Source organism: Portunus trituberculatus, chromosome 44, assembly GCF_017591435.1.
Source record: "Portunus trituberculatus isolate SZX2019 chromosome 44, ASM1759143v1, whole genome shotgun sequence".
Taxonomy (NCBI): domain Eukaryota; kingdom Metazoa; phylum Arthropoda; class Malacostraca; order Decapoda; family Portunidae; genus Portunus; species Portunus trituberculatus.
In genome coordinates, this window is record NC_059298.1 from 21,689,112 (window position 1) to 21,715,357 (window position 26,246).

The following is a 26,246-nucleotide window of genomic DNA, read 5'->3' on the forward strand; positions in this document are numbered from 1 at the left end:
TATATATATGTATGTATATATATATATATATATATATATATATATATATATATATATATATATATATATATATATATATATATATATATATACATACATATATATACTAGAAAAAATCTAGTTTCCCCCATAGAATATAGAGAAGAAATACAGTGTTACTCATAGAAGACAGAGAAGAAATACAGTTTTCCCCATTGGAGATAGAGAAAGAAGACAGTTTTCCTCATAGAAAATATAGAAAAAATATATAGAAATATATAGAAAGCAGAGGAAATACTAGAATACAGAGAAGAAAAATTAAAACAGTTACTTACTCTGCTGTGCTTTGTAGGAATGAAGTTCTGCTGTCTTATGGCCCACACCCATTTCTCCAATTCTACATTGTGTTGTGGGAAGGAAAAGACGCTCACTTTCGGACTGTTTGGATAATTTCCATTGCAGTTTGGAACACAACACATGTATGGCATTGTAAGCACCTAAAAAGTTCACAGCAATAATATCCTGAAGCTTGTTTTCTGCCTTAACATTCGCTGAGCGCAGTGCCGACAGAGCTTGACCTCTCTCTACAGCTGCCTTTTCATCACTACTACTTACCTACTTGACCTGATGCGCCACCCCATTGTCCCCCCCATGAGTGCAGCCATCTCTTCAGGGGGCCATGGCTGGACAGTAGCAGACACTGGTTGGGGCCGGGGCCTGGCCGCCACACTCTGGGGCTGGTTCTTACGGGCAGGTTGGGATGCTGGCTGGACAGGGGTGGGCACTGGCTGGGGTGGAGGGCTCGCTGCGTCCTGCTGTCGCTCCAAGGCAGTGACCCTCACACGCAAGTCCCTGACCTCGGCCTGGATTCCCAGCAGGAGCTGCACCATGTCCTGGAGGAACACAGGCACGCCAGCCTGCAATGCGGGGGCTGTATCCTCAGCCCCTACCACAGCAGCATAGTAAGGGGCAGTCCTGGGTGGCACAGGGACAGGTAGCCGTATGGCAGGGACAGGAGAGTGAGCCGCCCCAGACTGGGCTGGGGCAGCTGTGCCAGGCAGGGGCGGAAATGCTGATGGCTGGGCGGCTGGCAGAGGCAGAGCAGGGAAGTTGGACCAGGACGGGGCGCCATTTGCCCAAGCATTGTGTTGCAGAGCTGGGGCAGGCTGGAAAATCACCCTGGAGGGGCCAATAGTGGTGCCAGGGGTCTGTGGCTCCCTGATGGGCCTGGACCGAGCAGGGCAGCAGCGCGAAGAGGCATTGTGGTCGCCACCACAGTTGCAACACAGCGGGATGACTCTGGTGCCAGCATGTATCTTCTCCAGGCAGTGGGAGGAAGGATGACCCCCAGAACAGTACCTGCAGAGTGGCACCGACTTGCACTTCCAGCTCTGATGCCCGAACCGACAGCAGTGGTCGCACAGGTCAGGCTCAGGGGTGTACAGGCTCATATGGAAGCGGCCCAGGCTGTGGAGGTGCACCGAGCTAGGCACGGTCCCTTCAATGAGACCCCAGGAGCTGAGGGCTGGGTTCACCTGCGACGATGCGCCTCTTGAGCCAAAGGAAGGCCTCTGACGTGGAGAGAAGGTCAACATTGATGGCGGTAGACACGCCATGAGCGATGACCATCTGTTGCCGGGCGTCAGGGTCCGCTGGGGTCATGGTGAGGCCGAGGAAGCCCTCCTTCACCAACATGTTGTATGCTGCCGACTGAGGGTTGACCGTCAGGTACGGCCTGCGCCTACCTTCCTTCATGAGTGGTTCCAAGTACAGGTGCTGTTTTAGCAGCGCCATGAACCACTTGTAGAGTTGGGCCAGAGTCTTGCCATGCCCCTCGGGAAACCTCACACGGTGACGGGAAGCGCCCGGCTGAGACAAGGAAGCATGAGACAGCGTCAGTATCCATGGCGTCCTGCAAGCCTGGAGACAAGGGTGGCAAGTCCATAGGGGCAGAGGCAGCAGGGGGGATGTGGGGGTTGACTCATTATCTGGTCAGGTCAGGGGAGGCCATGCGATCAGCGGCGGCGGGGAGACAAAGCTTCTCCACTCCACCAACAGGAAGTTTTACCTTCTTTACATGAATAATGGTCTCCCTTGGCTGGCCTGCCGCAAGACAGGTGTCCTAGCTATCCACAAGGGCGGCTGTGAAGGTGTGCTCCTCAGAGAGGGCCTCAGCACTTCTTTTCTTTGTAGGGGCTTTTTTCATACAGAACAGAGCGAGGAAAATAGACACCCGCCAGCCACGGGCCATGGGTGCTAACTAAAATGAGTATATACACTCTATTTCTTAAAACTTCTTGTTAAAAAAAAAAAAAATAAATAAAAAAAAAAAAATTTGTATAAAGAAGTCATTTTGCATTGTTACACTTTGAAACTAGAAAATTGATGAAAATAAGTCAATTGAAATAGAGAAATGATATAATACTAACAAAAATGCTTTTTTTTGTGGTTTTCTGCTTTTTATGCACCAAAACAGAAATGCAGGGAAAATGCGTATATACACACTATTTGTTTAAAGAACTGAAATATGTAAAAAGAAAAAAAAAAAAAAAAAAAAAAAAGGTTATTTTGGTGGTTTATAGTATTTTAGGTACCAAAACTCAGGAAAGCTGTTAAAACAAGTATATACACTATATTTGTTAAAACATCTTATGTATGGTTTTAGAAGGTACGTGTTTTCTGAAAAAAACTATCTCGATTGAAAATTTTGTATATTCCACTCTTTTTACATTGTTATGCTTTAGAGCGATAAAATATATGAAACAAGCCAATATAGAGAAACAGAATAAAAGAAACAAACAGAATCGTGTTACATTATTTTATTAGTTTTCAGCTTTTTTTACACCAAAACAGAAATGATAAGATGTGTTCTACCCTGGTTTTCCTCTTCTCCTCCACCTCGTCTTCCTCCTCCTCCTCTTCCATCTTCTTTTCTTCTTCTTCCTCTTCTTCTTCTTCTTCTTTTTCCTCTTCTTCTTCTTCTTCTTCTTCATGAGGCTTCCAGGCGGCTCCCTGCACACGTCTTCCACTAGAGCAGAACTGTATGCTGTACTGGACTGTGATTTAGTTAATAAGTGTCTTGATCTCATCCACACCCTAGAAGGTGCTGGTGCCATGGTACATTTCATCTGGATAACCTCTCATGTGGGTATCCCGCTAAATGAAAAAGCAGACCACCTTGCTCAATGTGCCCTTCAAGAAGACACAGTGGACCCTGGCACTGAGCATACTCTGGGTTATGTTAAGAGTAGCATTAAGGACTTTGTACATAGTAGCATTAGTGATCAGTTGGAGCTTTATTGCCATAGGGGCAGTAGCACTAGTCTTCACTATGCACGTGTCTCCCAGAGCTGTGCTTACACCTATGGGACACACGATTTACTAGTGATTGGAGACTCAACTAAACAAAACACATGATACTTACTTCTTTTTGTAAGAAGACATGATGGGTCAAATTTTTGTGACACTTCTTGGAATTCTGAAAAGTAAACAGCTCTGCAGGAGAAAAAGAAAATTGAACCAGTAGCTACGAGTGTTGGCTACACACTGAGGAGCTCAAATTCCTTCTCACGTTCTTTCCTTGGAGTACAAGTGAAAACTTGTATGGGCATGTTTTGTGTTGCGAAAATGCAACCATGGGCTTATTTGGGTTAATTGTTTATTACACAAATTATACAAGTATTTTTGAGTAAAATGGATTAGCTTAAAGGAATGGCATTTGTAGAAAACATTTATAACAGATATTTGGTTAAACGTGTTAGGAAAATATTAAATCCAGAGATTGAAATTGATGGTTATACACTATTCTATAAAGACGGAAAACAGAAAAGGAGGAGACAGAACTGTATGTTAGGGACACATTGCAATGTTGTCTTAACAGCAAAACTGATCAAACAATTGAATCTATATATAGACTGCTGCAAAACTGAATAAGAGACATTATATAAAAACAATGCCACAAAACTGAACAAACAAATGAATCTATATGTCAGTGTTGTTTGTGTTTAATTGCTGATAATATATTTCAATATATCTGTATGAATGTTTTAGTTACTCACATTCAGGACTTATGACCTGGATGTAATTTACTTTAACTTCATATTTTTCACATACATACAGTGGTACCTTGGAGTATGAACACTTTTGAATACGAACAGTTTGGAGTATGAACAAAAAAAATTGTTTTTTTTTTGCATTGGAGGACGAACTTTGCATTGAGGCAGGTGTGGCCAGTCTCAGTCTGGTGACTGCCATGTCCAGTGCCCAGTTGGAGGAGTAGGTCCACCAGTAGTGTCTTGTGTCCTGTCTAATGTGTCCCAGTGAGGTGTGCTGTAAAGCGTCAGTCAATGTTGTGTTATTAGCATTTTGTTGCTCTCTGGATACAACACTTTGCCACGCCACCGTCTTTACTGGTCAATGGAACCTGATGTTCGAAATGAGCTTATAGCAAGTTCAATGAGGAGAAACCGTTTTGATGAAATCATGAAACATTTGCATGCAGCTGAAAACACTGATCTTGATAAAGAAGACAAGTTTGCCAAAGTGCGTCCTATTCTGGACATTCTAGATGAATCGATGGTCCCGTACTATGGAGGACATCCAACTAAACAATTCATCCGTGGCAAACCTATTCGCTGGGGTTATAAAGCATGGATAGCAGCTTCTCCATTAGGATATTCTTATTTCATTGATTTGTATCAAGGAAAACATCGAGCAAAGAGTGACAGCTGCTACAAAGATACTTATGGCCTAGGTGGAGTAGTTTTAAAAATGCTTGATAGACTTGAGTCTCAGTACCCTGGAAGAAAATTTTCTCTATTCTTTGATAACTTCTTCACGTCAATCAGGCTCTTGGAGACAATCAAAGAAAGAGGACACTCTGCGACTGGAACAGTTCGTAGCAACAGAACAGAAAAGTGTCCCCTGAGCAATGCCAAACAGTTTGAGAAACGTTCATGAGGAAGTGAAGAGCATTTTCTTGAGAAAGACTCAGGTATTTTTGTAGTTATGTGTGGTTACCATGGCATCTACACACTATGGTGTGCAACCTTTCAAACAAGTTCAACGTTCGTCAGTAGCTGAACGCAAAAGGGTTATGATACCCATGCCTTCCGTAATTGGATTGTACAACTCCAACATGGGTGGAGTAGATAGGCTAGACCAGAACGTAGCCAAATATCGCATTGCAATCCGGTGAAAAAAATGGTACTTCCCAATTCTATCATACTTAATAAATGTATGTAAATTTTGTAGTAATAATTTTTTCCAATAAACAAAAGCACAAAGTAATTGTTTAATGCTCCCCTTACATAATCAAGATATCTCACTAACCTTTCAATATAATAAACAGCATAAAATTGCTGTGGATTACTGTGACCATCGTTACGACTTCACAACACGATCATATTGTATTGTACCCATCGTTGCGTTATCGCAACAAAGTTATTTTTCAAATTATAAGTAAAGTATGCAGTTTGAGTCCAAAATAACACTTAATATGTCTCTGTGGAGTCATTTTCTATTATATCTCAGATGTAGAGCTCATTCCAAGAACCTTGTTTTTTACGGGCTTATATGGGTTAAAGCTATTCTTCACCCTCACTGCACAAGTCACCTTTCTAGATCTAATTTGTCCTTTCTATTGTCCTCACTAGCCTTTTCTCTCTATTAATTAATAAAAATGTGCACTTACCTCCCACTTAAATGTTCTAGCTGGAACTTGGACACCTAGGCATGATAAAAAGCACTCCATCCCTAGCATACAAGGAATCTTTCTCATAGAAGAGGGCCCAGCAGTCGATGAATGTCCATCCATTTTTCTTACAATGATGCAAGAGTCTGCAGTTCACTGTAATAACCCTGGGAAACCACTCATCACCAACTCTCTTCCTTGCTAAGACACCACATACCACAAGAATCCTTCCCTTGTTCTTAATCTTATCCAAAGCCTGTGTAAACTTCTTGAACAACTCACTCTTGACCTTACCAAAGTCACTTCCAACTTTGCTGAGAAAGACAATAGGTTTGGTCTCATCCTCTCAGATTCTTTACCTATCCCACCCCAAGCAAACACACCCTTGTCCTATGCTTCCTATATCTGGCACAAAATGCATTACCTAAGTGCCTTACCTGTCACCAAGCAAAAACACTCTACCTTGACACACGGTTACAAGAATGATAGGTATATATATATATATATATATATATATATATATATATATATATATATATATATATATATATATATATATATATATATATATACATGCGTCTGTCCCAAGGACAGATCCATGTATGTAGATCTATCATTCTTGCAATCCTATGAGATATAAAGTAATAAGCACAAATTTGCCTTAATTTTCAGTTTCAAATGAATTAATTTCAATACTTGCTGCAAGTGAAATGAAGCAAAATTAAATGAAAAAATGATTTAATGACTGTATTCAACAATTCTATATACATATCGACATTGCTCAGCTCCAGTCCAACATGAACATTAGTACATCCATGAACCACAGAGGCTCTTGACAATGCACATCAAACATGAGAATGCTTGGGATACTTACATTATACAAATCTATATTTATGTTTAAAATCTTTTAACTGAAGATATGCATAATACTTAATATTTGACATTATACATTTGTGTAAGGTGGGAACATCACTTGTATGTGGGAGCAGTGAGAGACTTACAGTACTTGGTTATCAAAATAACATTTATTTAGTAACTTGAAATCATCTCTTAGAAAAGTTTTCATTCTTTTATTAAGTTATGGAACTGTTAGTTTTCTTCATTTTTTTTTTTATGAATATATATTTTAAAGCTTTAAATGCATGATTCACTAAGCATCTTATTGCAAGTTTCACAAGGATGTCAGCATTCCCACAACTTTTCTTCATAATAAAGTAAAAACTGAATAGATAAAAATAGGAATATCAATTAATAAGCTTCTTAAAATACCTTAATAGTCTAACTAAAATACATGAAGGGAAGTATAAATTACATTAAAAATTACAACTTAACATTATGAAAAAAGTATTACAGAGTGATATCTTAATTGCTTTGGCATACTTGTCCAACTATGTCTGGAAAGAAAATTAAAATGGGAGTCATAAAAATCTAAACAATGAAAATAATAACATCACATAATCAGCTGCAGATTCTTGCCAAGATAGCTTCACTTATTTATTTTTGTCCCTTACCAACATCATATACACAGACAGAATATAATAAATCAATATTTTAAAACTCACTCTGATATAAAGGATTTCAGAATCATTCACTTGAATAATGACTGTTACTAATATCCATACACCAGATACTTGCCAAGAGCATACTTTATATTCTGCAAGCTAAGTATACAAACCATAATTCAGAAAATTAAGATTCAAAACAATCATTCTAACCCAACATAGTCCTCCCATGAGCTCTGATCACTGTCTCATTTGACTTAAGCACTATCAGTGGTCTTCTTACACTATGACATCATACATGAACTGGGAAACTGGCAGATACAAGTTATGAAAAGGCAGACAAAGACAGCCTTTGACTGCTAGTGAGAAAATAGATTTGATACTAATAGAAATGTTAGTTTTACATCAAAACAATTTTCAGTTTCTAGAAACTATGCCATCTTTCAATTCCCATTATCAATTTAGTCACACACAATCTAGTGCTGATGAAGGTATTATGTATTCACAACAGCAATGGAAGAACATTATTAGGCCACTCAAGTCACATACTGGAAAGCTGGACCAGTTTAACATAAACCATCAATTATCGTAACTTTTCTGATGGAACTGCACTTTAGCCCCATAATTATTGAATCCAATCCCTGACATGAAAAGCTTTTTTTTTTTTTTTTTTTTTTTTTGCACAAGGCACTTACTTGGCTTTTCTAATCCTGCCCAGCAATGCCTTCTGAACTTCAAAGTTGAAAATGAGCAACATTATTATAAACCGGTGCCTTAAATATATGTTACTGTATTAAATTCAAAGAATCTATGAACATTTTACAAATAACTGACCCAGTTGCTTACAGATTCTATTGGGAAACTGCCTTAAACTCATAATTTAACACATTCACTCCTTTATAGAAGAGAATTTTGATCCAAACATGAATGAAATCCAATCATTCCCTAAGTATTCTCACATGCATGAGCAATTCCATACACAAGCAATTACTTGCACACAATCATTCAAAAAGCTCACTGAAGCCATTTGTGTACATCTGTATTTAGGCTAATGCATATACACTAAAATTTATATAAATAACACTAACATTCTTGCAAAAATTAAGATATTATAAAATAAATATCCAAAGGTCTGAAGAAAGACTCTTTTGAGTCATTGTGACAAGTCTAATAACTATGCTTTGGCAAGATAACAGAGGTTATCTAGTTCTCAGTGAATAAATGAAACAATAATTATCATACTTATCTATCCCATGAATAATTCAAATAAAAAACAAAATATAAACCACAATAATAAAGTAGCAACTTTATTTTGTAAAAAGAAAAAAAATATAGTAATAACAACAACAACAATAATAATAATAATAATAATAATAATAATAATAATAATAATAATAAACAATAATGTCAAAAAAGAGGAAATGTCTTTTGAGTTAATAATAAATTGAGGTCCACTGTGGACATTGTACTTTTATATGGACTTTCAATTCATCCATTTTCTGCAATTTTCTGCACCACAAAGACATGGTATCTTGTGATCCTCCTCCTCGTCAAACTTGTAATCATAGGCCAACTGCAAAGGAAATTGCTTTATTAATTTGTGAAAACAGTATAAATAAAAAAATAATAAGTTCAAATGTTGCTACATCTCAATGCTAATAGGCCATATGCAATTCTTGTGTGTTAAGTTGAATTAGAACTGTAATCTATAACCAAAATTTCAGCACTGTTGAAATATGAAGCAGTGATCAAAACTAAATTGGGAAAGTTTAGTGAAGGGGGAAAGAGACCACTAAAAGTGCAAATGAGATCTCAAGTGGTGGCAGAGGAGATAACAAGAGATATAAACCTGAAAGAGAGAGAAAAGGAGAGAGTGCTAAAAAATGAAGCTAAGGAAGAAAATGAGAAAAGGACAGGGTTCAAGAAGAAATTCTACTAGAGAGTTCTGGATATGAGACTGAAGAAATGGTATCTTCAGGAAAAAGAAGAGATATTGGAAGAGGTAAGAAATTAAGAGTGACATACAAATACAGATGGGTTGTTGTCCAGTGTATTGGAGATTGTAGACTACTAGAAGGAATAAAAGACCAGATGTGATGTGCATGGTAGAAACAAAAACTAAAGGAGGAAGTCCATGATACTTTAAGGAAGAGGGATACAAAAGTTGGAGAAGAAACAGAAAGGAAAAATGGGGAGGAGTGCTAACAATGATTTGAGATAATATATGTGTAGAAGTGCACTATGAGGATGGCATGGAAGTTATGGGAGTAACAATCAAGACAGAAGAAGGGAAAAAACGGAGAATCATAGGCATGTATGTGCCCCTGAAGACAAATACATGGAGAGCAGAACATAAGAAAATGCAAAGAGAGGTGATTAAGTGCTTGGATAATATGATAAGAAGAGATGTAAAATACTGTTAGTAAGACTTTAAAAGAATAAACTGGAGAGAGATGGAAGTAATGGGTAATGCTGGATCATGGAGAGAGTTGTTACAGTTAACTATGGTGAATACACTGGATCAGGGGGTGGAAGAATCAACATAGTTCAGAGGAGAGGAAGAACCATCATTACTTGACCTAGTATTCACAAAGAAGCCAGAGCCCCCTAACAGCATACAGTACCTTAGTCTGATGGGAATAAGTGACCATGCAACACTAGTATTGGAAATGCAGGAAGATGTGATAAGATACAGAGAAGAATACAAAAAAGATATTAAATTATGCAAAAGCAAATTTTGAAAGGTTAAGAAATTTTTTTGGTGAAATAGATTGGAGGAACATTATGAAAGGATGGAAAGTACAGGGAAAATATGAAACATTCCTACAGAAATATAACGAAGGAGGCTAATAGAGAATGGCCTTCCTGAGCAGTAAGCTGTTCCTCTCCACAGCCTACACAGTCTGTAGCACCACAGGGATGTGGTGGCCCTTGCCACCCTCTACAAGGTCCAGGAGCAACACGTACCCCACATGCTGGAACTACATTTGCCTCCACACTGTGCTGAGGTGCTCACCAGGACTGTCTCTGCAGCACCCTCAGTTCTGACTAAACTACAATCACACTCTACCCACCACCATGTAGGCGTCATGAAGCCCCAGTAGCAAATACGGTGACGCCTACGTAGGCGTCATATTTCTTTTCTGAGCTTTCTTCAGTTCAGTTGTCCTGTATAGTGTGTTGGATACCAACTACACACGCCGTATGCTGTCCTTAAAATCCTAGTGCTCCTCCCATCATCCTTGTCTCCACCAATCACTAAAGATAAGCTACATGCGTCCCGCCTTGTGTCTAAAATTACCCAATGGCATAGACTGTTTCTCTCTCTCTCTCTCTCTCTCCATTCCCTCCCTCCCCATCTCCCTTCCCTCCATCCCCCTCTCCCTCTCGAAAGATAAGTTACATGCGTCCCACTTTGTAACATTCGTGAAAACACACACACACACACACACAAACAAAAACAAATTTTCTAATCTCTCTCTCTCTCTCTCTCTCTCTTCTCCCTTCGTTTCCTCTCCTTCCCTCCTCCCCTCTTCCTCTCGAAGATAAGCTACATGCGTCCCGCTTGTGTCTAAAATATTAGCAAATGTCACTCTTTCTCTCTCTCTCTCTTTTTCTCCGAAGAGAGAAGCGTCCACTTTCCTCTTCGAAGGCGATATAGTGACTAAAAAATAGCAGCATAATACACAAAGATGACAAGTATGACAAGCTTGCACGAGTTTCCTGCGCCGGTAGGCACTACCACCCGTATATCATACAGGCGGGCTTTTTTAACATCCGGCGCGAAGGGGTTAAGGGAGGACCTGAGAAGGACAGACTGGGGAGCTGTTCTGAGTGGTGTCAACCAGCAGGTGAGGCAGTTCTCTGAGCTGTTACCTTACAAGAGCACTGGGTACCACACTTTTCTCACACTACCAAGCTCTCTAACCAGCCATGAAACCTATGACAACAAATACCGGGCTTGGAAAGCCTACAAGAGGCATCTAATGGAGGGCAACAAACGACGTTACAGAGTAGCCTCCTTGAGAATGAAGCACACTCATGAGTTGGCTTCAGAGCGATGGGAGGAGGACCTCAGGAGGAAGCTACGTGGCAGCCAGGTGGGCACAAAGAGGTGGTGGGGCATTGTGAAAGACCAGCAAGGTGAGGAGAGAGGCACCAGCATCGAATCTCTCTTGCAGGATGATGGCAGTCTGGCTCACTCAGCACATGAAAAGGCCAACCTTCTGGCAAGACACTTTGCTGGAAAATTGAGTGTCTGACCCTGAGAAGACACCACCAACGATCCTCACATCATAAAGGACACACTTCTAGAAGTTAAAACTAGTGAATCTGAAGGAAGGAAAAAGCTTCTACAAGTGGATGAAAATAAGGTGACAAGGCCAGACAATATAAACCCTCGCTTGCTCTGCCAGTCTGCTAATGAGCTGACGTGACCACTCGTCTTACTGTACACTCGTTGCCTTGAGTCTGGCATGTGGCTGGCAGCCTGGCAAATAAGCAATGTAGTGCCAGAATCTGAAGGAAGGAAATAGCTTCTACAAGTGGATGAAAGTAAGGTGACAAGGCCAGACAATATAAACCCTCGCTTGCTCTGCCAGTCTGCTAATGAGCTGACGTGACCACTCGCCTTACTGTACACGCCTTGAGTCTGGCATGTGGCTGGCAGCCTGGCAAATGAGCAATGTAGTGCCATTCCACAAAAAGGGAGGCAAGAACCAGTGCAAAAACTGTCGCCCTGTGTCCTTACTCTCAGTGCTCAGCAAGGTCCTGGAGGCTATCACAACCTCTAGGATCACTGAGCACCTAGAAAACACCACTTACTGTGCGTCAAGCAGTTTGGATTTTGGCTAGGCAGATCTGCGGCTTGCCACCCAATTGAGTGCTGCACTTGATCAGGGCAAGACCACAGCTGTCATGGCACTGGATATTGAAAGTGCCTTCGACTGGGTATGACACAAAGCCCTGATTACTAAAATTCATGCTGCTGGCATAGATGGTGCACTCCTATCTCTGCTGCAGGATTATCTCAGCAACAGACACCTGAGAGTGACCGTCAGCAGCCAGGAGTCAGAGGTGTAGCCCATCAAGGCAAGTGTACCACAGGGAAGTTGCCTCGGCCCCCTGCTGTGGAACATCTACATCACTGACTTGCTGCACCTCATCCCCAGCACAAGGAGTTATTTATGCTGATGATGTAACTCTGACTAAGAGTTACCAGCCAGAAGAGGAGTCTGATGCAGCAAGTCAGCTGGAGGACAGGCTGAGCCACATCGTGGCCTGGAGCAACACCTGGCAAGTTAAGTTTGCCCCACAGAAAATGCAGCTACTCCTCGTCTCAAGGTCACGCTCAGCCCTGCGCATAAACTTCAATGGGGGAACACTGTCACCACAAGAGAAGCTGGAGGTCACCTACGACCAAGGGTTGACCTTCAGGACTCACACCGAGTGCCTTGCCAGGGCAGCCTCTGTGAAGCTCGCCTCACTCTGAAGAATGTCGTGGTTGCTGGATGGCGAGGGGCTGGAGCTGCTTTATAAAGTACGGGTAAGTCCCTCATTGGAGTTCCCGTACCTTGCGTGGGACAGCTCTGCCCAAAATCACCTCACTCTCCTAACAAAGTCCAGAAATGAGCAGTGAGGCTTATCAGGGAAGCTTTTGAACAGGACCCACGACTTCACACCCTTCAGTATCAACATGACGTAGCGGGGCTCACGATGATGTACAAAGTGCAGGTAGAAAGAGTGAGTGCCATACAGGAGTTACATCTGCCAGCACGCTCACCTAAGATCACCACCTTCACGGTCACCCAGACACCTGGTGAGCTCCTGCTGACCCGATGCAGGACATGGCATCACCAGAGACGATACATCAACTCGTGTGTGAGGAAATGGAACATTCTGTTGTCCTAATAGATAAACCTCAGTGACACAAACACTCAAAACTTTTAAAGTGCCAGTGAATAATTGGTTACTGAGGCAAAGGTGAATGTGTACAGTGAATGTAGTGTATTTATTATTATCATAATGTAAGATAATATATACATTTTTGCAGAAACTGTGTTTTATAAATAGAATGTATATATTATCAGGGTCAGGTTTTAAGATAGACTACACTAACTCTGTAACCTTTGATCTGTAAAGAAAACATTCCTATGTAATGTAAAAGTTGTTTTCCCTGCATATTTGATCAGTAGAGAGAGAGAGAGAGAGAGAGAGAGAGAGAGAGAGAGAGAGAGAGAGAGAGAGAGAGAGAGAGAGATATTTGAATGATTTTCCTTCATTTGAATTTCTTGGATAAACAAGATTGTAAATTAATACACAGGAAGTTAAGTCTCCTCTTCCTCCTTCTCCCCTTAATTATCATCACCTAACACTTGCAAGTGGAGAGTGCAAGCGGAATCGCAGACTTGATTTTGAAGCCTACGCTCCCTGCTCCTCCACTCTTATTTCTAACTTTTGGTGCTCGTGCTCCTCTGCCCAAAATTTGGAAGTCTGCTCTGGGCAGAAGAGAGAAGGAGCAGAAATAAGCACTCTTGCCCACCTCTAATATATATATAAAGGCAATCCCCGCTTAACGAACGGGTTACGTTCCTAAAAGAATATTCGTGTGGCAAATTTTCGTTAAGCGAACCAATTATAACAAGTTTGACCCCTGACTTGAACTTCCATTTAGAGTAAACAAAGCGAGTGCATCATAGTACATTAAAAGGTTTAATGAAAGTAAAAATTATGAAGTTAAACATTTAAGCAGTAAAAATTATGAAGTTAAACATTTAAGCAGTTTAATTTAAGACTAAGTCACTATAATGTACACTAATGTATGTATGTACGTAACTTTATAATGTTGATCTTAAATTTATGAAGGGAGGAAGAGTGGAGCGGGAAAGACACTAACTGGCAACCTGTGGAATGTAAACAAAGGGCGCATCATTGTACCGCATACAAAACAAGGCTTTCCATTTTATCCATTGCAGAGTCACAAGTTCAGGTGGTTCTTTTAGCTTGCAAGGAAGATACAGTCACACCAGCCTTCTTAACAGAGTCTGCTGACTTGAAAATAGTAGAGACAGATGGAGTCAAGATGGTGGCGAGCAATGCTATTAGTTTTCTCGCCTCTCTCGTGTCTGTGAATAATATCCAGCTTCACTTTGAGAGTAAGAGACTTCCTTTTCTTCTTAGCAACGCTAGGCGACATTGCAGGGCTGGCATGTTGAGCGTGAGATGACGAGCTGGTGCTGGACCTGTTTTTGTTTTGAATTAAGAGCGGGGAAGGGTAGGGGAGTGAGCGGTGCGCGTTTTGTCCACGAGAGGCGCTGGTGTATTCAAGAGCCTGTCTAGTTGTGTGATATGGCGGGGCTTTCAAACTTGGAAAAAATTACCTGGATAAAATTTTGTTAAAGCGAGTTTGGTGTTCGTTATATGAGCAGATGGTAGTAAAAGGAAACGTTCGTTGTGGCAAAATTTTGTTGTGTGAACGTTCATTAAGCGGGGGTTGCCTGTATATATATTTATATATTGGGATTAATATTGTCTCTCCGAAACCTTCAGACTCTAAATTGCCAGATGGTTTTTTTTTTTTTGACAGCTAAATACCTTTCCCACAAGGAAGCCATTTTTCAAATGTCTCATGCAGTTGCATCATAGCATTACTCAAGCCCTACACAGTACGTGGCCAGGTGTCAAGAGGGGAGGTATGTCATTTAGCTCTTTACTTTTTCAGAAATAACGTCCTTACTGGCATAAATTGACAGAATTAGAATCAGAAACTTCAAAAGAGAATACAACCAGAGACAAATGTATGATTGCGAGACAGCTGTGGCTGACAGCTGGACCTTGAATCCTCCCCCCTCAGAGACCCCCAACCCTCACATTTGAGTGAATAATATTTTCTAGAGAAGCGGGGATTTGATGCATCATCATCATATCATACTCCAGGAAGTCACCATTGTATACACAATCATTTGAGAAAATTTCATGTCAATCAAATGGATACAAATAGCAAAACAAGGATGAAATTATGAAAAATCTTTGAGCAAATATCTTGAAGTGGTTTATTTACAATTCAAAAATTTTCACAAAATCAGTATAAACTCTGATCAACTTTAGTTTGATATGATTTTAAAACTACTGTTGAACCTCGAAACTCAGACCCCGATAACTCGGATTTCACGATAAGTCAGACTCTGACCGACCCAGGGATTAAAATCCTAGTTGAGCTGCCTGCCTTTCTTTTTTTTCCTTTCCATTTTTTTTTCACTTTCCTATATCTCATTTTCTATTGACAATATAAAAAGTCTAATTCCAACAAAAATTGCATTTTATCATAATTCAAAATAATACCAAACAAAAGTTGATCAGAGTTCATACCGATTTTGAGAAAACTTTTCCTGGAGCATGATAAGATGATAATGTATCAGATCTCTGCTTCTCTAGATGATATTATTCACTCATACGTGAGGGATTGGGAAGGCGTCATCAGTCATCAGCAACGTCACGGCAATATGATGTTTTACAAATGAACTGGACTCTCTCTGAGTTGTTATTAGTGTGTTGAAGTGAGATGATGATACTGTGAAGTAATTATTACTGTCTTGTCCAGCTTTATACTTTTGTCTCAAAATAATCTTTTGGTGTTATTGTAAGAGTTATATGATGCTTAGTTGTGATGATGAAGGCAGAGAGAGAGAGAGAGAGAGAGAGAGAGAGAGAGAGAGAGAGAGAGAGAGAGAGAGAGAGAGAGAGAGAGAGAGAGAGAGATATTCAGTTTGAAAAGATCATAGCAGTCTTATGATATGGAAAGAGGAAGAATTACCTCAGTGAGGCAGGGGTCTCTGAGGGGGAGACAACATGCATGATGGAGGGGAGGCAAGGGTCTAGCTGTCAGCCACAGCTGTCTCACAATTATATGTTTACTTCTTTATGTATTCTCTTCTTGAAGTTTCTGATTCTAACTTTCATCAATTTATGCCTGTAGGGACGTAATTATTTCTGAAAAAGTAAAGCTAAGTGATGCATGACCCCCTCTTAACGCCTGGCCACGTACTGAGTCACTGAGTGAGACACACACCAAAGGTTGAAATTTATCAAAAGAAAAATATTCATATGAAATTTTTTTTTTTGCGTAGACACAAGCATTAAGTGATATATAATTTTTTTAAGGTGTGAGTCATGCTATGATGCAACTGCACAAGACATTTAAAAATGGCTTCTTGATGGGAAGGTATTTAATTATCAAAAAATAAAACTACACCATCTGGTAATTTATGGACTGAAGGTTTCAGAGGCAATAATCCCCCCAAAAATCCTGCACTGTCCCCCTAAAGTTTGGGTTGAACTGCCCGTCCATTTTTTTTTCTTTTTTTCTTTTTCTTATTGGTTGGGGGAGGTCGGAATTATAAGTCGGATGTTTGCGTTTGTCAGACCAACCTTTCTCTTTATTAGTCCGAGTTAGTGAGGGACAATAGTACAACTAAAACGTGATTTTTTTTATTTTTATGGAATTAGATTTTTGATAATGTCAATAGAAAACAAAATACAGGAAACTATATATATATATATATATATATATATATATATATATATATATATATATATATATATATATATATAACAGAGAGAGAGAGAGAGAGAGAGAGAGAGAGAGAGAGAGAGAGAGAGAGAGAGAGAGAGAGAGAGAGAGAGAGAGAGAGAGAGAGAGAGAGAGAGAGAGAGAGAGAGAGAAAAGGGCGATCCGTTAACCTCTGACTTTAGTCTTTGGGTTGGTCAGAGTCTGACTCATCACAAAATCTGAGTTATCAGGATCAGAGTTATTGAGGTTCAACAATGTGTGTGTGTGTATTTACCTAGTTGTTACCTAGTTGTAGTTTTACAGGGCCTGGGCTTTATGCTCGTGTGGTCCCGTCTCCATATCTACACTTATCCAATTTTTCTTTAAAACTATGCACACTCTTTGCTGACACCACTTCCTCACTCAAACTGTTCCAAGTCTCAACACATCTTTGCGGGAAACTAAATTTTTTAACATCTCTCAGACATCGTCCCTTCCTTAGTTTCTTACTATGTGATCTTGTGCTTCTAAAGTCATATTCTTCTCTCAGGATCAGTGTGTGTGTGTGTGTGTGTGTGTGTGTGTGTGTGTGTGTAAATATATATATATATATATATATATATATATATATATATATATATATATATATATATATATATACACATACAGGCAACCCCACGTTTAACGAAGGTTCACACAACGAAATTTCGCTACAACGAAGGTTTCATTTTACTACCATCTGCTCGTTTAACGAACACCAAACTCCCTTTAACGTAGTTTTATCCAGGTAATTTTTTTCCAAATTTGAAAGCCCCACCATATCACGCAAGCTGACAGGCTTTTGAATACACCAGGAGCTGCTGGTACTAAGGCCTGCCTCAGGAAAAATCCTGGGACCCCTATAGAATAAAGATCAAGATCAAGATCAAGCCTCTCGTGGACAACACGCGCAACATTCACTCCCCAGTCAAAACATAACAGCGTCAGAAGCAGCTTGTCTTCCCTAGCTCAACTTACCACCAAAATGCCCTGCAATTGGCCTAGTGTTCGTAAGAAGACCAGGAAGTCTCTTACTCTCCAAATGAAGCTAGATATTATTCACAGACACGAGAGAGGCCAGAAAACTATAGCAGTGCTGGCCATTATCTTGACTCCATATTATACTGTCTCTATTTTCAAACCAGCAGACTCTATTAAGAAGGCTGGTGAGACCATATCTTCCTTGCAAGCTAAAAGAACCACCTGAACTCGTGACTTTACAATGGATAAAATGGAAAGCCTTGTGGATATGTGGTACATAAGTTTTGTATGCAATACAATGATGAACACTTTGTTTATATTCCACAGGTTGCCGGTTAGTGTCTTTCCCGTTTCACTCTTCCTCCCTTCATAAAGTTAAGATCATCAACATTATAAAGTTACATACATACATACATTAGTGTACATTATAATGACTTAAATTAAACTACCTAAATGTTTAACTTCATAATTTTTACTTTCATTAAACCTTTTACTGTACTATGATGCACTCTCGCTTTGCTTACTCTCAATGGAAGTTCAAATATATATACATACATATATATATACATATATATATATATATATATATATATATATATATATATATATATATATATATATATATATATATATATATATATATATATATATATATATATATATATATATATATATATATATATATATATATATATATATATATATATATATATATATATATATATATATATATATATATTAATACTCCGCTTAACGAACATTCGTTTAACGAATTTCCTGTTTAACGTACTATATAAAGTTAGACCAAAAATCCGCATAACGTACAACCACATCCGTTTTAGCAAATTTTCTGGGTTTGAATTTGCCGGGTGAGGGACCGAATGCAGTAGTTTCGGTGTGATTGGCTGGCTCCCCGCCTCTGTTTCTAGCGCTCCTGGAGCTGGATCCAAGACTCTTTAACAGCGTCAGAGCAACCTCTTGCAGCAAAATGGCATCCATGAATGTGTGGAGGGACGGTGACAAGGTTGCTATCAGGTTGCTCTGAGGTTGCTGAGAACACCACCTCTCCAGGTGGTGTTACTGTCTTATATAATGCATTTATGTTCACAAAACAACATTTCTATTAGCTTTTTACAAACCTTGCCCCCAAGAAAGGTTTGTTTTGTAATGCATAAAGTGAAATCTTACATGGAATACCAAAAAATAAAGCAGAGATGAGATGAGCCACAGATGAAGTGGGAGACTCGCGGCCACTCGGCCGCTTCTTCTTTTTGTGACCCTTTTACTTGCGTGTTACTTTCATCATGTTTTCACTTCTCTATTGCCTGCTATAATGGATATCATATCTCAGTATTCATATACGCTCATGCAACGAGGATAACCTCGACTCCGTGGCACTGAGTGATAGTGAATTACTAATGAAATACTGCGGTATTTCATTAATAATTCACTATCACTCAGTGCCACGGAGTCGAGGTTATCCTCGTGGCATGAGCGTATATGAATACTAAGATATGATATCCATTATAGCAGGCAATAGAGGAGTGGAAACAAATATCATGGGGAAAGACAACACGCAGGCTAAAAGGGTCACAAGAAGAAGAAGTGGCCGAGTCGCTGCAAGTCTCCCGTTTCGTCTGTGGCTCATCTCATCTCTGCTTTATTTTTTGGTATTCCATGTAAGATTTCACTTTATGTATTACAAAACAATCCTTTCTTGGGCGAAAGGTTTGTAAAAAGCTAATAGAAATGTTTTGTGAACATAAATGAGAGAATTTGTACGTAGCTCCTCTAACTTCCAATGACTCATATGACAAAAAAAGTAATGGTACATCGGTGGCCCAATGTGCCGCCAAACGTATAAACACTTAACCCTCGGCTATCGCGCCCAATTGGGGCCAAAATAGCTGCGCTTTAGCCGAAAACGCGATAGCCGAACTGATCTTGGCGGGAAGGCGGTTTTGGCCAATGAGCGCTCAGATATTCCATTATGTCATGGCGGGGTGCGCGACAGCAGGCAACTGAGGTCGCGATAATGAAATATTAGCAGCTTTTCATGGGTGCGCGATAGCAATAAAACGCGATAGCCGAGGGTTGACTGTATAAATTTTTTTTAAAACCATGTGGAATGTTGGGGACCAGCCCAGAACGCATCCCCCCCTATTTCCATTATTTCCTATGGGAAAATTATGTCTGCTTAACGAAGTGTTTTTAGGAACGTAACCCCTTCATTAAGCGGGGGTTGCCTGTGTATATATATATATATATATATATATATATATATATATATACACTCAACCCTCGATTTGGCGGACCTCCATTTGCCGGATTTCGGATTTGCCGGACAAGAGTCTGTGGGGAAAAAAAAAAAAAAAAAAAAGTCCGGGACAAGTCGATTTCAAACTACCGCGCCAGACAAAGTTCGCAAATCGGGCACTATAGATGGCAGCGCGGCGGACATACACGTCTAGTACTGGACTGTAAACAAGTCTGCCGCGTCACACGAGTGTTGTGCTTACGTGCTTGTCGTGGATACACCTCTTCTTCACAACGATGCCACCCAAAAACCCACCAAAGAAAGTAACCAAGCGTACAGCTAAACCTGTGCACCTTTCTGTGTCGCAAAAACTGGAACTTTTACGTAAAATAGACTACTGAATAATAGAATAATAGAACTACTGAAGCCGCCACTAGACCACACGGGATCAGATATCTACCATCAATATATCTACAGTAAGGTAAATGCTAATAAAAAAAACAGTACAGATGTGTGTCGGCGGCATTGGCATGTGTTACGGCCCCACGTGGTGAGATGATGATGATGATGATGGTGATGGTCGTCGGAGGTTTTGCCTTTGCCTTGGCACCTCCTGTTACTTCTATTCTTCCTGATCCTGCCTTTCTTATATTTTTCTTTCTCTTGTCTTCCACATCTGGTGCAAAGTCTCTTTCTTCTCCCTCAGTTTTGTTTTTCTGAACAAAAAACGTCTGATTTATTTTCCAACTTCCTGGTACAGCTGGTGCAGGTGCCGAAATGCCGTTAAAGACAACACTATGTTCCCACCGGAAATTTTTGCCGTTAAACACGGGATTCCGGTAAATCGCGTGCCGTTAAAGTGGGGTTCAACCTGTATAGGGTAAAGTCCGGCAAGGGGGTAGACCCCCGGACATTTTCCATTGCCGGACATTTGCCATTCCGGACAAGCCTTCCCCTTTTAGTCCGGCAAATCAAGGGTTGAGTGTATATATATATATATATATATATATATATATATATATATATATATATATATATATATATATATATATATATATATATATATATATATATATATATATATATATATATATATATATATATATATATATATATATATATATATATATATATATATATATATATATATATATATATATATATATATATATATATATATATATATATATATATATATATATATATATATATATATATATATATATATATATATACATACAGTAATACTCCACTTAACGAACAGGATAGGGGATGTCAAAGTTGTTCGTAGAGCGGAAATTCGTTAAGCGAACCGATTATAACAAGTTTAACCCTTGACTTGAACTTCCATTGAGAGTAAACAAAGCGAGAGTGCATCATAATACAGTGAAAGGTTTAATGAAAGTAAAAATTTAAGATCATCAACATTATAAAGTTATTTACATACATACATTAGTGTACATTTTAATGATTTAGTCTTAAATTAAACTGCTTAAATGTTTAACTTCATAATTTTTACTTTCATTACACCTTTTACTTTATTATGATGCACTCTCACTTTGTTTACTCTCAATGGAAGTTCAAATCAGGGGTCAAACTGAGCAGGCAGTGGCCATGCTTGTTTAGTGTGTGTCAGTCTAACAGTTACTGTTTGTCACTTGCTAGTAATGTGGATTTTCACTCGTAAAATAAGAAAAAATTCCGAAACCTCAGCTCATTCCTCAATTTACTTGTTACCTGGTGCACTTGTAATGTAATGTTTCCACTGTATCTAATTTTATATAATAGAAAAGAAAATCAAAGCAGATATTGTATTCAAAGGTTCAGAAATTTAAAGACGGGAAGAGGGCAAAAATATTTTGAAAGTCTGCTTCAGCTATGCCATAAAAATCTGGACATAAAATTATGCAAGTGACTCCCCCCCTCCCCCTGAAAAAAAAAAAAAAAAAAAAAAAAAAAAATAAAATAAAATAAAAATAAAAATAAATAAATAAAATAAAATAAATAAATAAATAAAATAAATAAATAATAAAAAAATAAATAAAAAATAAAAATAAATAAATAAATAAATAAAGTATGGGTAAATATGAATCTATAGATGTTCTATTTATACAAATAACTTACCTCTTCTCCTCTAAGAATTTTCCTATTGGAAATTATCAGAATTTTCATATCCCTTTCCACCTCAATTGTTTCAGTGTAACAATTTGGACCACAGGAATGGTTGATATAGCGAGCAAGACCACCAGTCACTGTAGCATCTACCACTCGCTGATCATCAAGGCGAAACATGTAAATTCCACGATTCTGGGCTTCATATCGCTTTTCACGCACCTGTGGAAAAAGACATTGCCTACTATCAAAATATCTAAATTTCCCTATACATCAAACTCTTTCCTGTATGCCATAAGATGAGCTAATTAAAGAATGTTAGATTCTAAACTTGCATTTAATCCCAAATAAAATTAAAATTCATACACAATCTCACCTCAGCAAGCTCTGAACGAATAATCTCTCCAATGTACTCGATTATCATGGTGTTCTTCTCAATGTCTCGAGCAGCATACAACCCCAAGCCTTGAATTTTGGACCTGTGTGACACATAACAGTTCAGAATAATTAATTTCCCAATCTATATAATTAATACAAAATAAAGACCAAATTAGTAATCGTCCAGTGCTTAATTTCTGCAAATGTGATTGTAAATCTTCTTTGAGTATTGTACTACAATCATTTGCAATATAACCGAGTCATTTAGTATTCCTATATGATGACTTAGCAGTGTAAAAAAAAAAGTCAAACAGTATCCTATGCACATTACATGCACCTTTAACTTATGTATATCTTGAACCATTTATTTTGCTTAAGTATTCATAAATTCTTAAAAAGAAATATTCTAGAGATGGAATGTTGCAGTCTGTTCTTAGTTAAGTAGCATGAAACAGGCCAGCGAGATTGGAAGACTATGGTGATAAGCTATGCTATATGCTGATCCAACCCAGAATTCAATTTTTTTTTTTTTTAAATTCACTTACTGTATAATAGGTGAAACATATAATGAAAATGTGTTATAGCACTCTTAACTGTATATGAAAGATATATGGAAGCCTAGAAACTTTTTTTTATGAAAAATACTTCTGATGCTTCAAGGTCACATAAAAATAAATATATTGAAACAAAACTACTTCTTTCTTAAATCAAACATAGCAGTCTTGTAACAAGGGACCTATTTAGTCATTGACTTGATTAGAAGAATCTCACTCTATTCCCTCCTCCTCTTCATCCATGGAGGAGGAGGAGGAGGAGGAAGAGGAGAAGGAAAAGGAGGAGGAGGAGGAGGAGGAGGAGGAAAAGGAGGAGGAGGAGGAGGAGGAGGAGGAGGAGGAGGAGGAGGAGGAGGAGGAGGAGGAGGATTATCCCTACTAATTTAAATTCAAAAGTCCTTCTAATTAACCTAACCAATTCATTTGTTGTTTTAACAACCTCTGAGCGATGTTTACTTGATTTCAGGTCAGAGGTAATTATAATGCCCAAGTCTTCTTCCTCATTGACCTTGAGAAGCTCTGAACCGTTCATTGAGTAATCAATATGATCATCATTACTACCGATATGCAACACTTTACAATTATCTACATTGAAGCTCATCTGCCGATTGTCTGACCTAGTGACTATTACATTGTAATTGTCTTTTGTCTTCAGATGTGACTACTTTATTCATTATTTTACCACCATCAGTGAACTTGGGATACTTTACAGGTGATGCTCTCATTGATATAATCAACATAAATTAGGAAAAGAACATGAAAATGTCTCGGTAAAATTTCTCCTGGTGTGATTCCTGTGAATCCACTAATAGAGTGCTGTGGCTCACTAACACTTGCACTTTCACCAGATTCCTTATTTTCACCACTAATAAGCCTCTTTGATGCCATCGTAAGTTCTAAATGAAAAACTACCGCCAGAATGCAGAAGAATGTTGTTTTCTCAAGACTGTGGCAGGACTAAGGATGCGCACCGGCATCAGTATATCAGTATTACAGTAATACTGGTATTACCTGTAATACAGTATCAGAACGGTACAGTGGTGGCTGTGAGAAGGGAATGACTGAGCTTTGTATAAGACCAAATGTGTAGCCGTTTGATTATCAGATATTTTCACCACTAATAAGCCTTTGGTGTTAAAGTAAGTTTATGAATAAAAAAAAATAAAACTCCAGATAGAATAATTATATCATGGAATGTCCTCTCATTGCTAAATTTAGGCCACAAAGTCAACAAGTCTTGTATAGCCTCATTGACCATCTCCTAGACTCAACCACTCTCAGAGATATACTCAAGGAATATCCTCAGTTTGCTCCCAGACTGTAGGATGTTTATGAAATAAGGTGTGCAATATCTGTATTTATTTACTTAAGTACTTGTATTCTTGTTATGTATATATCTATTTATATATTTTTGATAGTTTAACCTTATGTCATTGCCCAGGGGTGGCAAGGTCCATCATCCTCCTTTGTTGTATTTCATTATTAATGCAACAATAAATGTATCAATCACCAATCATTCTGATGCTGTGGCAGCACAAGCCACAACTGGCAGAGGGGAAAGGGGGACGCCAGGGAGCCTTTGCTTACAACCACGTGTGTAGACATTCAGCTATAAGATATGTTTTCGAGTATCAAATCAAACTTTTGCGTTCGAATATTGAAAAGTTCTGAGTATTTAGACGTTCGAGTGTTGAGTCTCCACTGTATCATATATATAAAAAAGGCCCACTGAAACTGTAAGTTCCCTTAAAGATTCTACAGGAATTAGCCAAAAGATACTTCCCTCTTAAAAGAAGTCAAGTCATAGGAAGATGGAAATACAGAAGCAGGCAGGGAGTTTCAGAGTTTATCAGTGAAAGTTATGAATGATTGAGAATACTGGTTAACTCTGGTATTAGAGGGGTTGTACAGAATAGGGATGAGAGGAAGAAGAAAGCCTTGTGCAGTGAGGTCGCAGGAGGACGGGAGGCATGCAGTTAGCAAGATCAGAAGACCAGTTAGCATGAAATAGCAATAATAGATAAAAAAAAATGTAACTTTCTGGCAGAGAGAAAGAGGCTGAAGACAGTCAGTCAGAGGAAGGGAGTTGATGAGACGAAAAGCTTTTGATTCCACCCTATTTAATAAAAATGTGTGAGTAGAAACCTCCAAACATGTGAAAAGTACTCCATACAAAGATGGATAAGGCCCTTGTACAAATTTAGTAGTTGGAAGGGCAAGAAAAACTCACGGAAATGCCACAGAATGCCTAACTTCAAAGAAACTGTTTTAGCAACAGATGAGATGTGAAGTTTCCAGTTAAGATTATGAGTAAAGAACAGGGCGACGATATTCAGTGTTGAATAGGGAGACAGTTGAGTGTCATTGAAGAAGAGGGGATAGTTGTCTGGAAGGTTGTGTCGAGTTGATAGATGGAGGAACTGCATTTTTGAGGCATTGAACACTACAGTACTAAGTTTTCTCTGCCCCAATCAGAAATCTTTGAAAGATCAGATGTCAGGCGTTCTGTGGCGTCCCTGTGCGATCTGTTGACTTGCTGAAGGGTTGGTTGTCTCTGAAAGGACTTTGGAAGATGTAGGGTGGTATCATCAGTGTAGGAGTGGATAGGACAAGAAGTTTAGTTAAGGTCATCAATGAATAATAGAAAGAGAGTGGGACGGAACCCTGAGGAACACCACTATTAATAAATTTAGGAGAAGAACAGTGGCCATCTACCACGGCTGCAACAGAACAGTTGGAAAGGATGGATACTTGAGAAAGTTGCAGAGAGAAGGATAAAAACTGTAGGAGGATAATTTTTAAATCAAAATTTTGTGCCAGATCCTATCAAAGGCTTTTGATATGTCTAATGTAACAGCAAAAATTCACTGAAAGCTCTAAAAGAGGATGACCAAGACTCAGTTCAGGAAAGCCAGAAGATCACCAGTAGAGTGACCTTGATGATGGCCATACTGGCAATCAGATAGAAAATTGTGAAGTAACAGATGTTTCAGAATCTTCCAATTGAGGATAGATTAAAAACTTTAAACAAGCAAGAGATTAATGCCATAGGACAGTAGTTTGAGGGGTTAGAACGGTCACCCTTTTTAGGAACAGGCTGTATGTAAGCAAACTTCTTGTTTACATCTTCCTGCTGTTGCTGGAAGATATAAACAAGATCTATGAGTGGAGCAGGAAGTGGAAATTGGAGTTTAATGCCAAGAAA

At 38.9% G+C, this 26,246-nt stretch overlaps 3 protein-coding genes across 3 annotated transcripts in view; 1 reads left to right on the forward strand and 2 right to left on the reverse strand.

Moving 5' to 3' along the window:
- Positions 1-590: 590 nt before the first annotated feature.
- On the reverse strand, positions 591-1,430 carry LOC123518749 (translation initiation factor IF-2-like). The gene has a single exon (XM_045279751.1). The coding sequence runs from the start codon at positions 1,428-1,430 to the stop codon at positions 591-593; it is 840 nt and encodes a 279-aa protein (XP_045135686.1).
- Positions 1,431-4,395: 2,965 nt separating this feature from the next.
- On the forward strand, positions 4,396-4,938 carry LOC123518750 (piggyBac transposable element-derived protein 3-like). Its single transcript, XM_045279752.1, has one exon. It carries the CDS (start codon positions 4,396-4,398, stop codon positions 4,936-4,938), a length of 543 nt encoding a protein of 180 aa, XP_045135687.1.
- Positions 4,939-6,392: 1,454 nt separating this feature from the next.
- Positions 6,393-26,246, reverse strand: part of LOC123518657 (histone-lysine N-methyltransferase 2C-like) — a gene marked incomplete in the record, with an annotated part of 371,622 nt that continues 351,768 nt past the window's right edge. Inside the window, 3 exon segments of the mRNA XM_045279595.1 lie at positions 6,393-8,746; positions 22,122-22,331; positions 22,486-22,588. Of these exon segments, the coding sequence (XP_045135530.1) occupies positions 8,657-8,746; positions 22,122-22,331; positions 22,486-22,588 (403 nt within the window).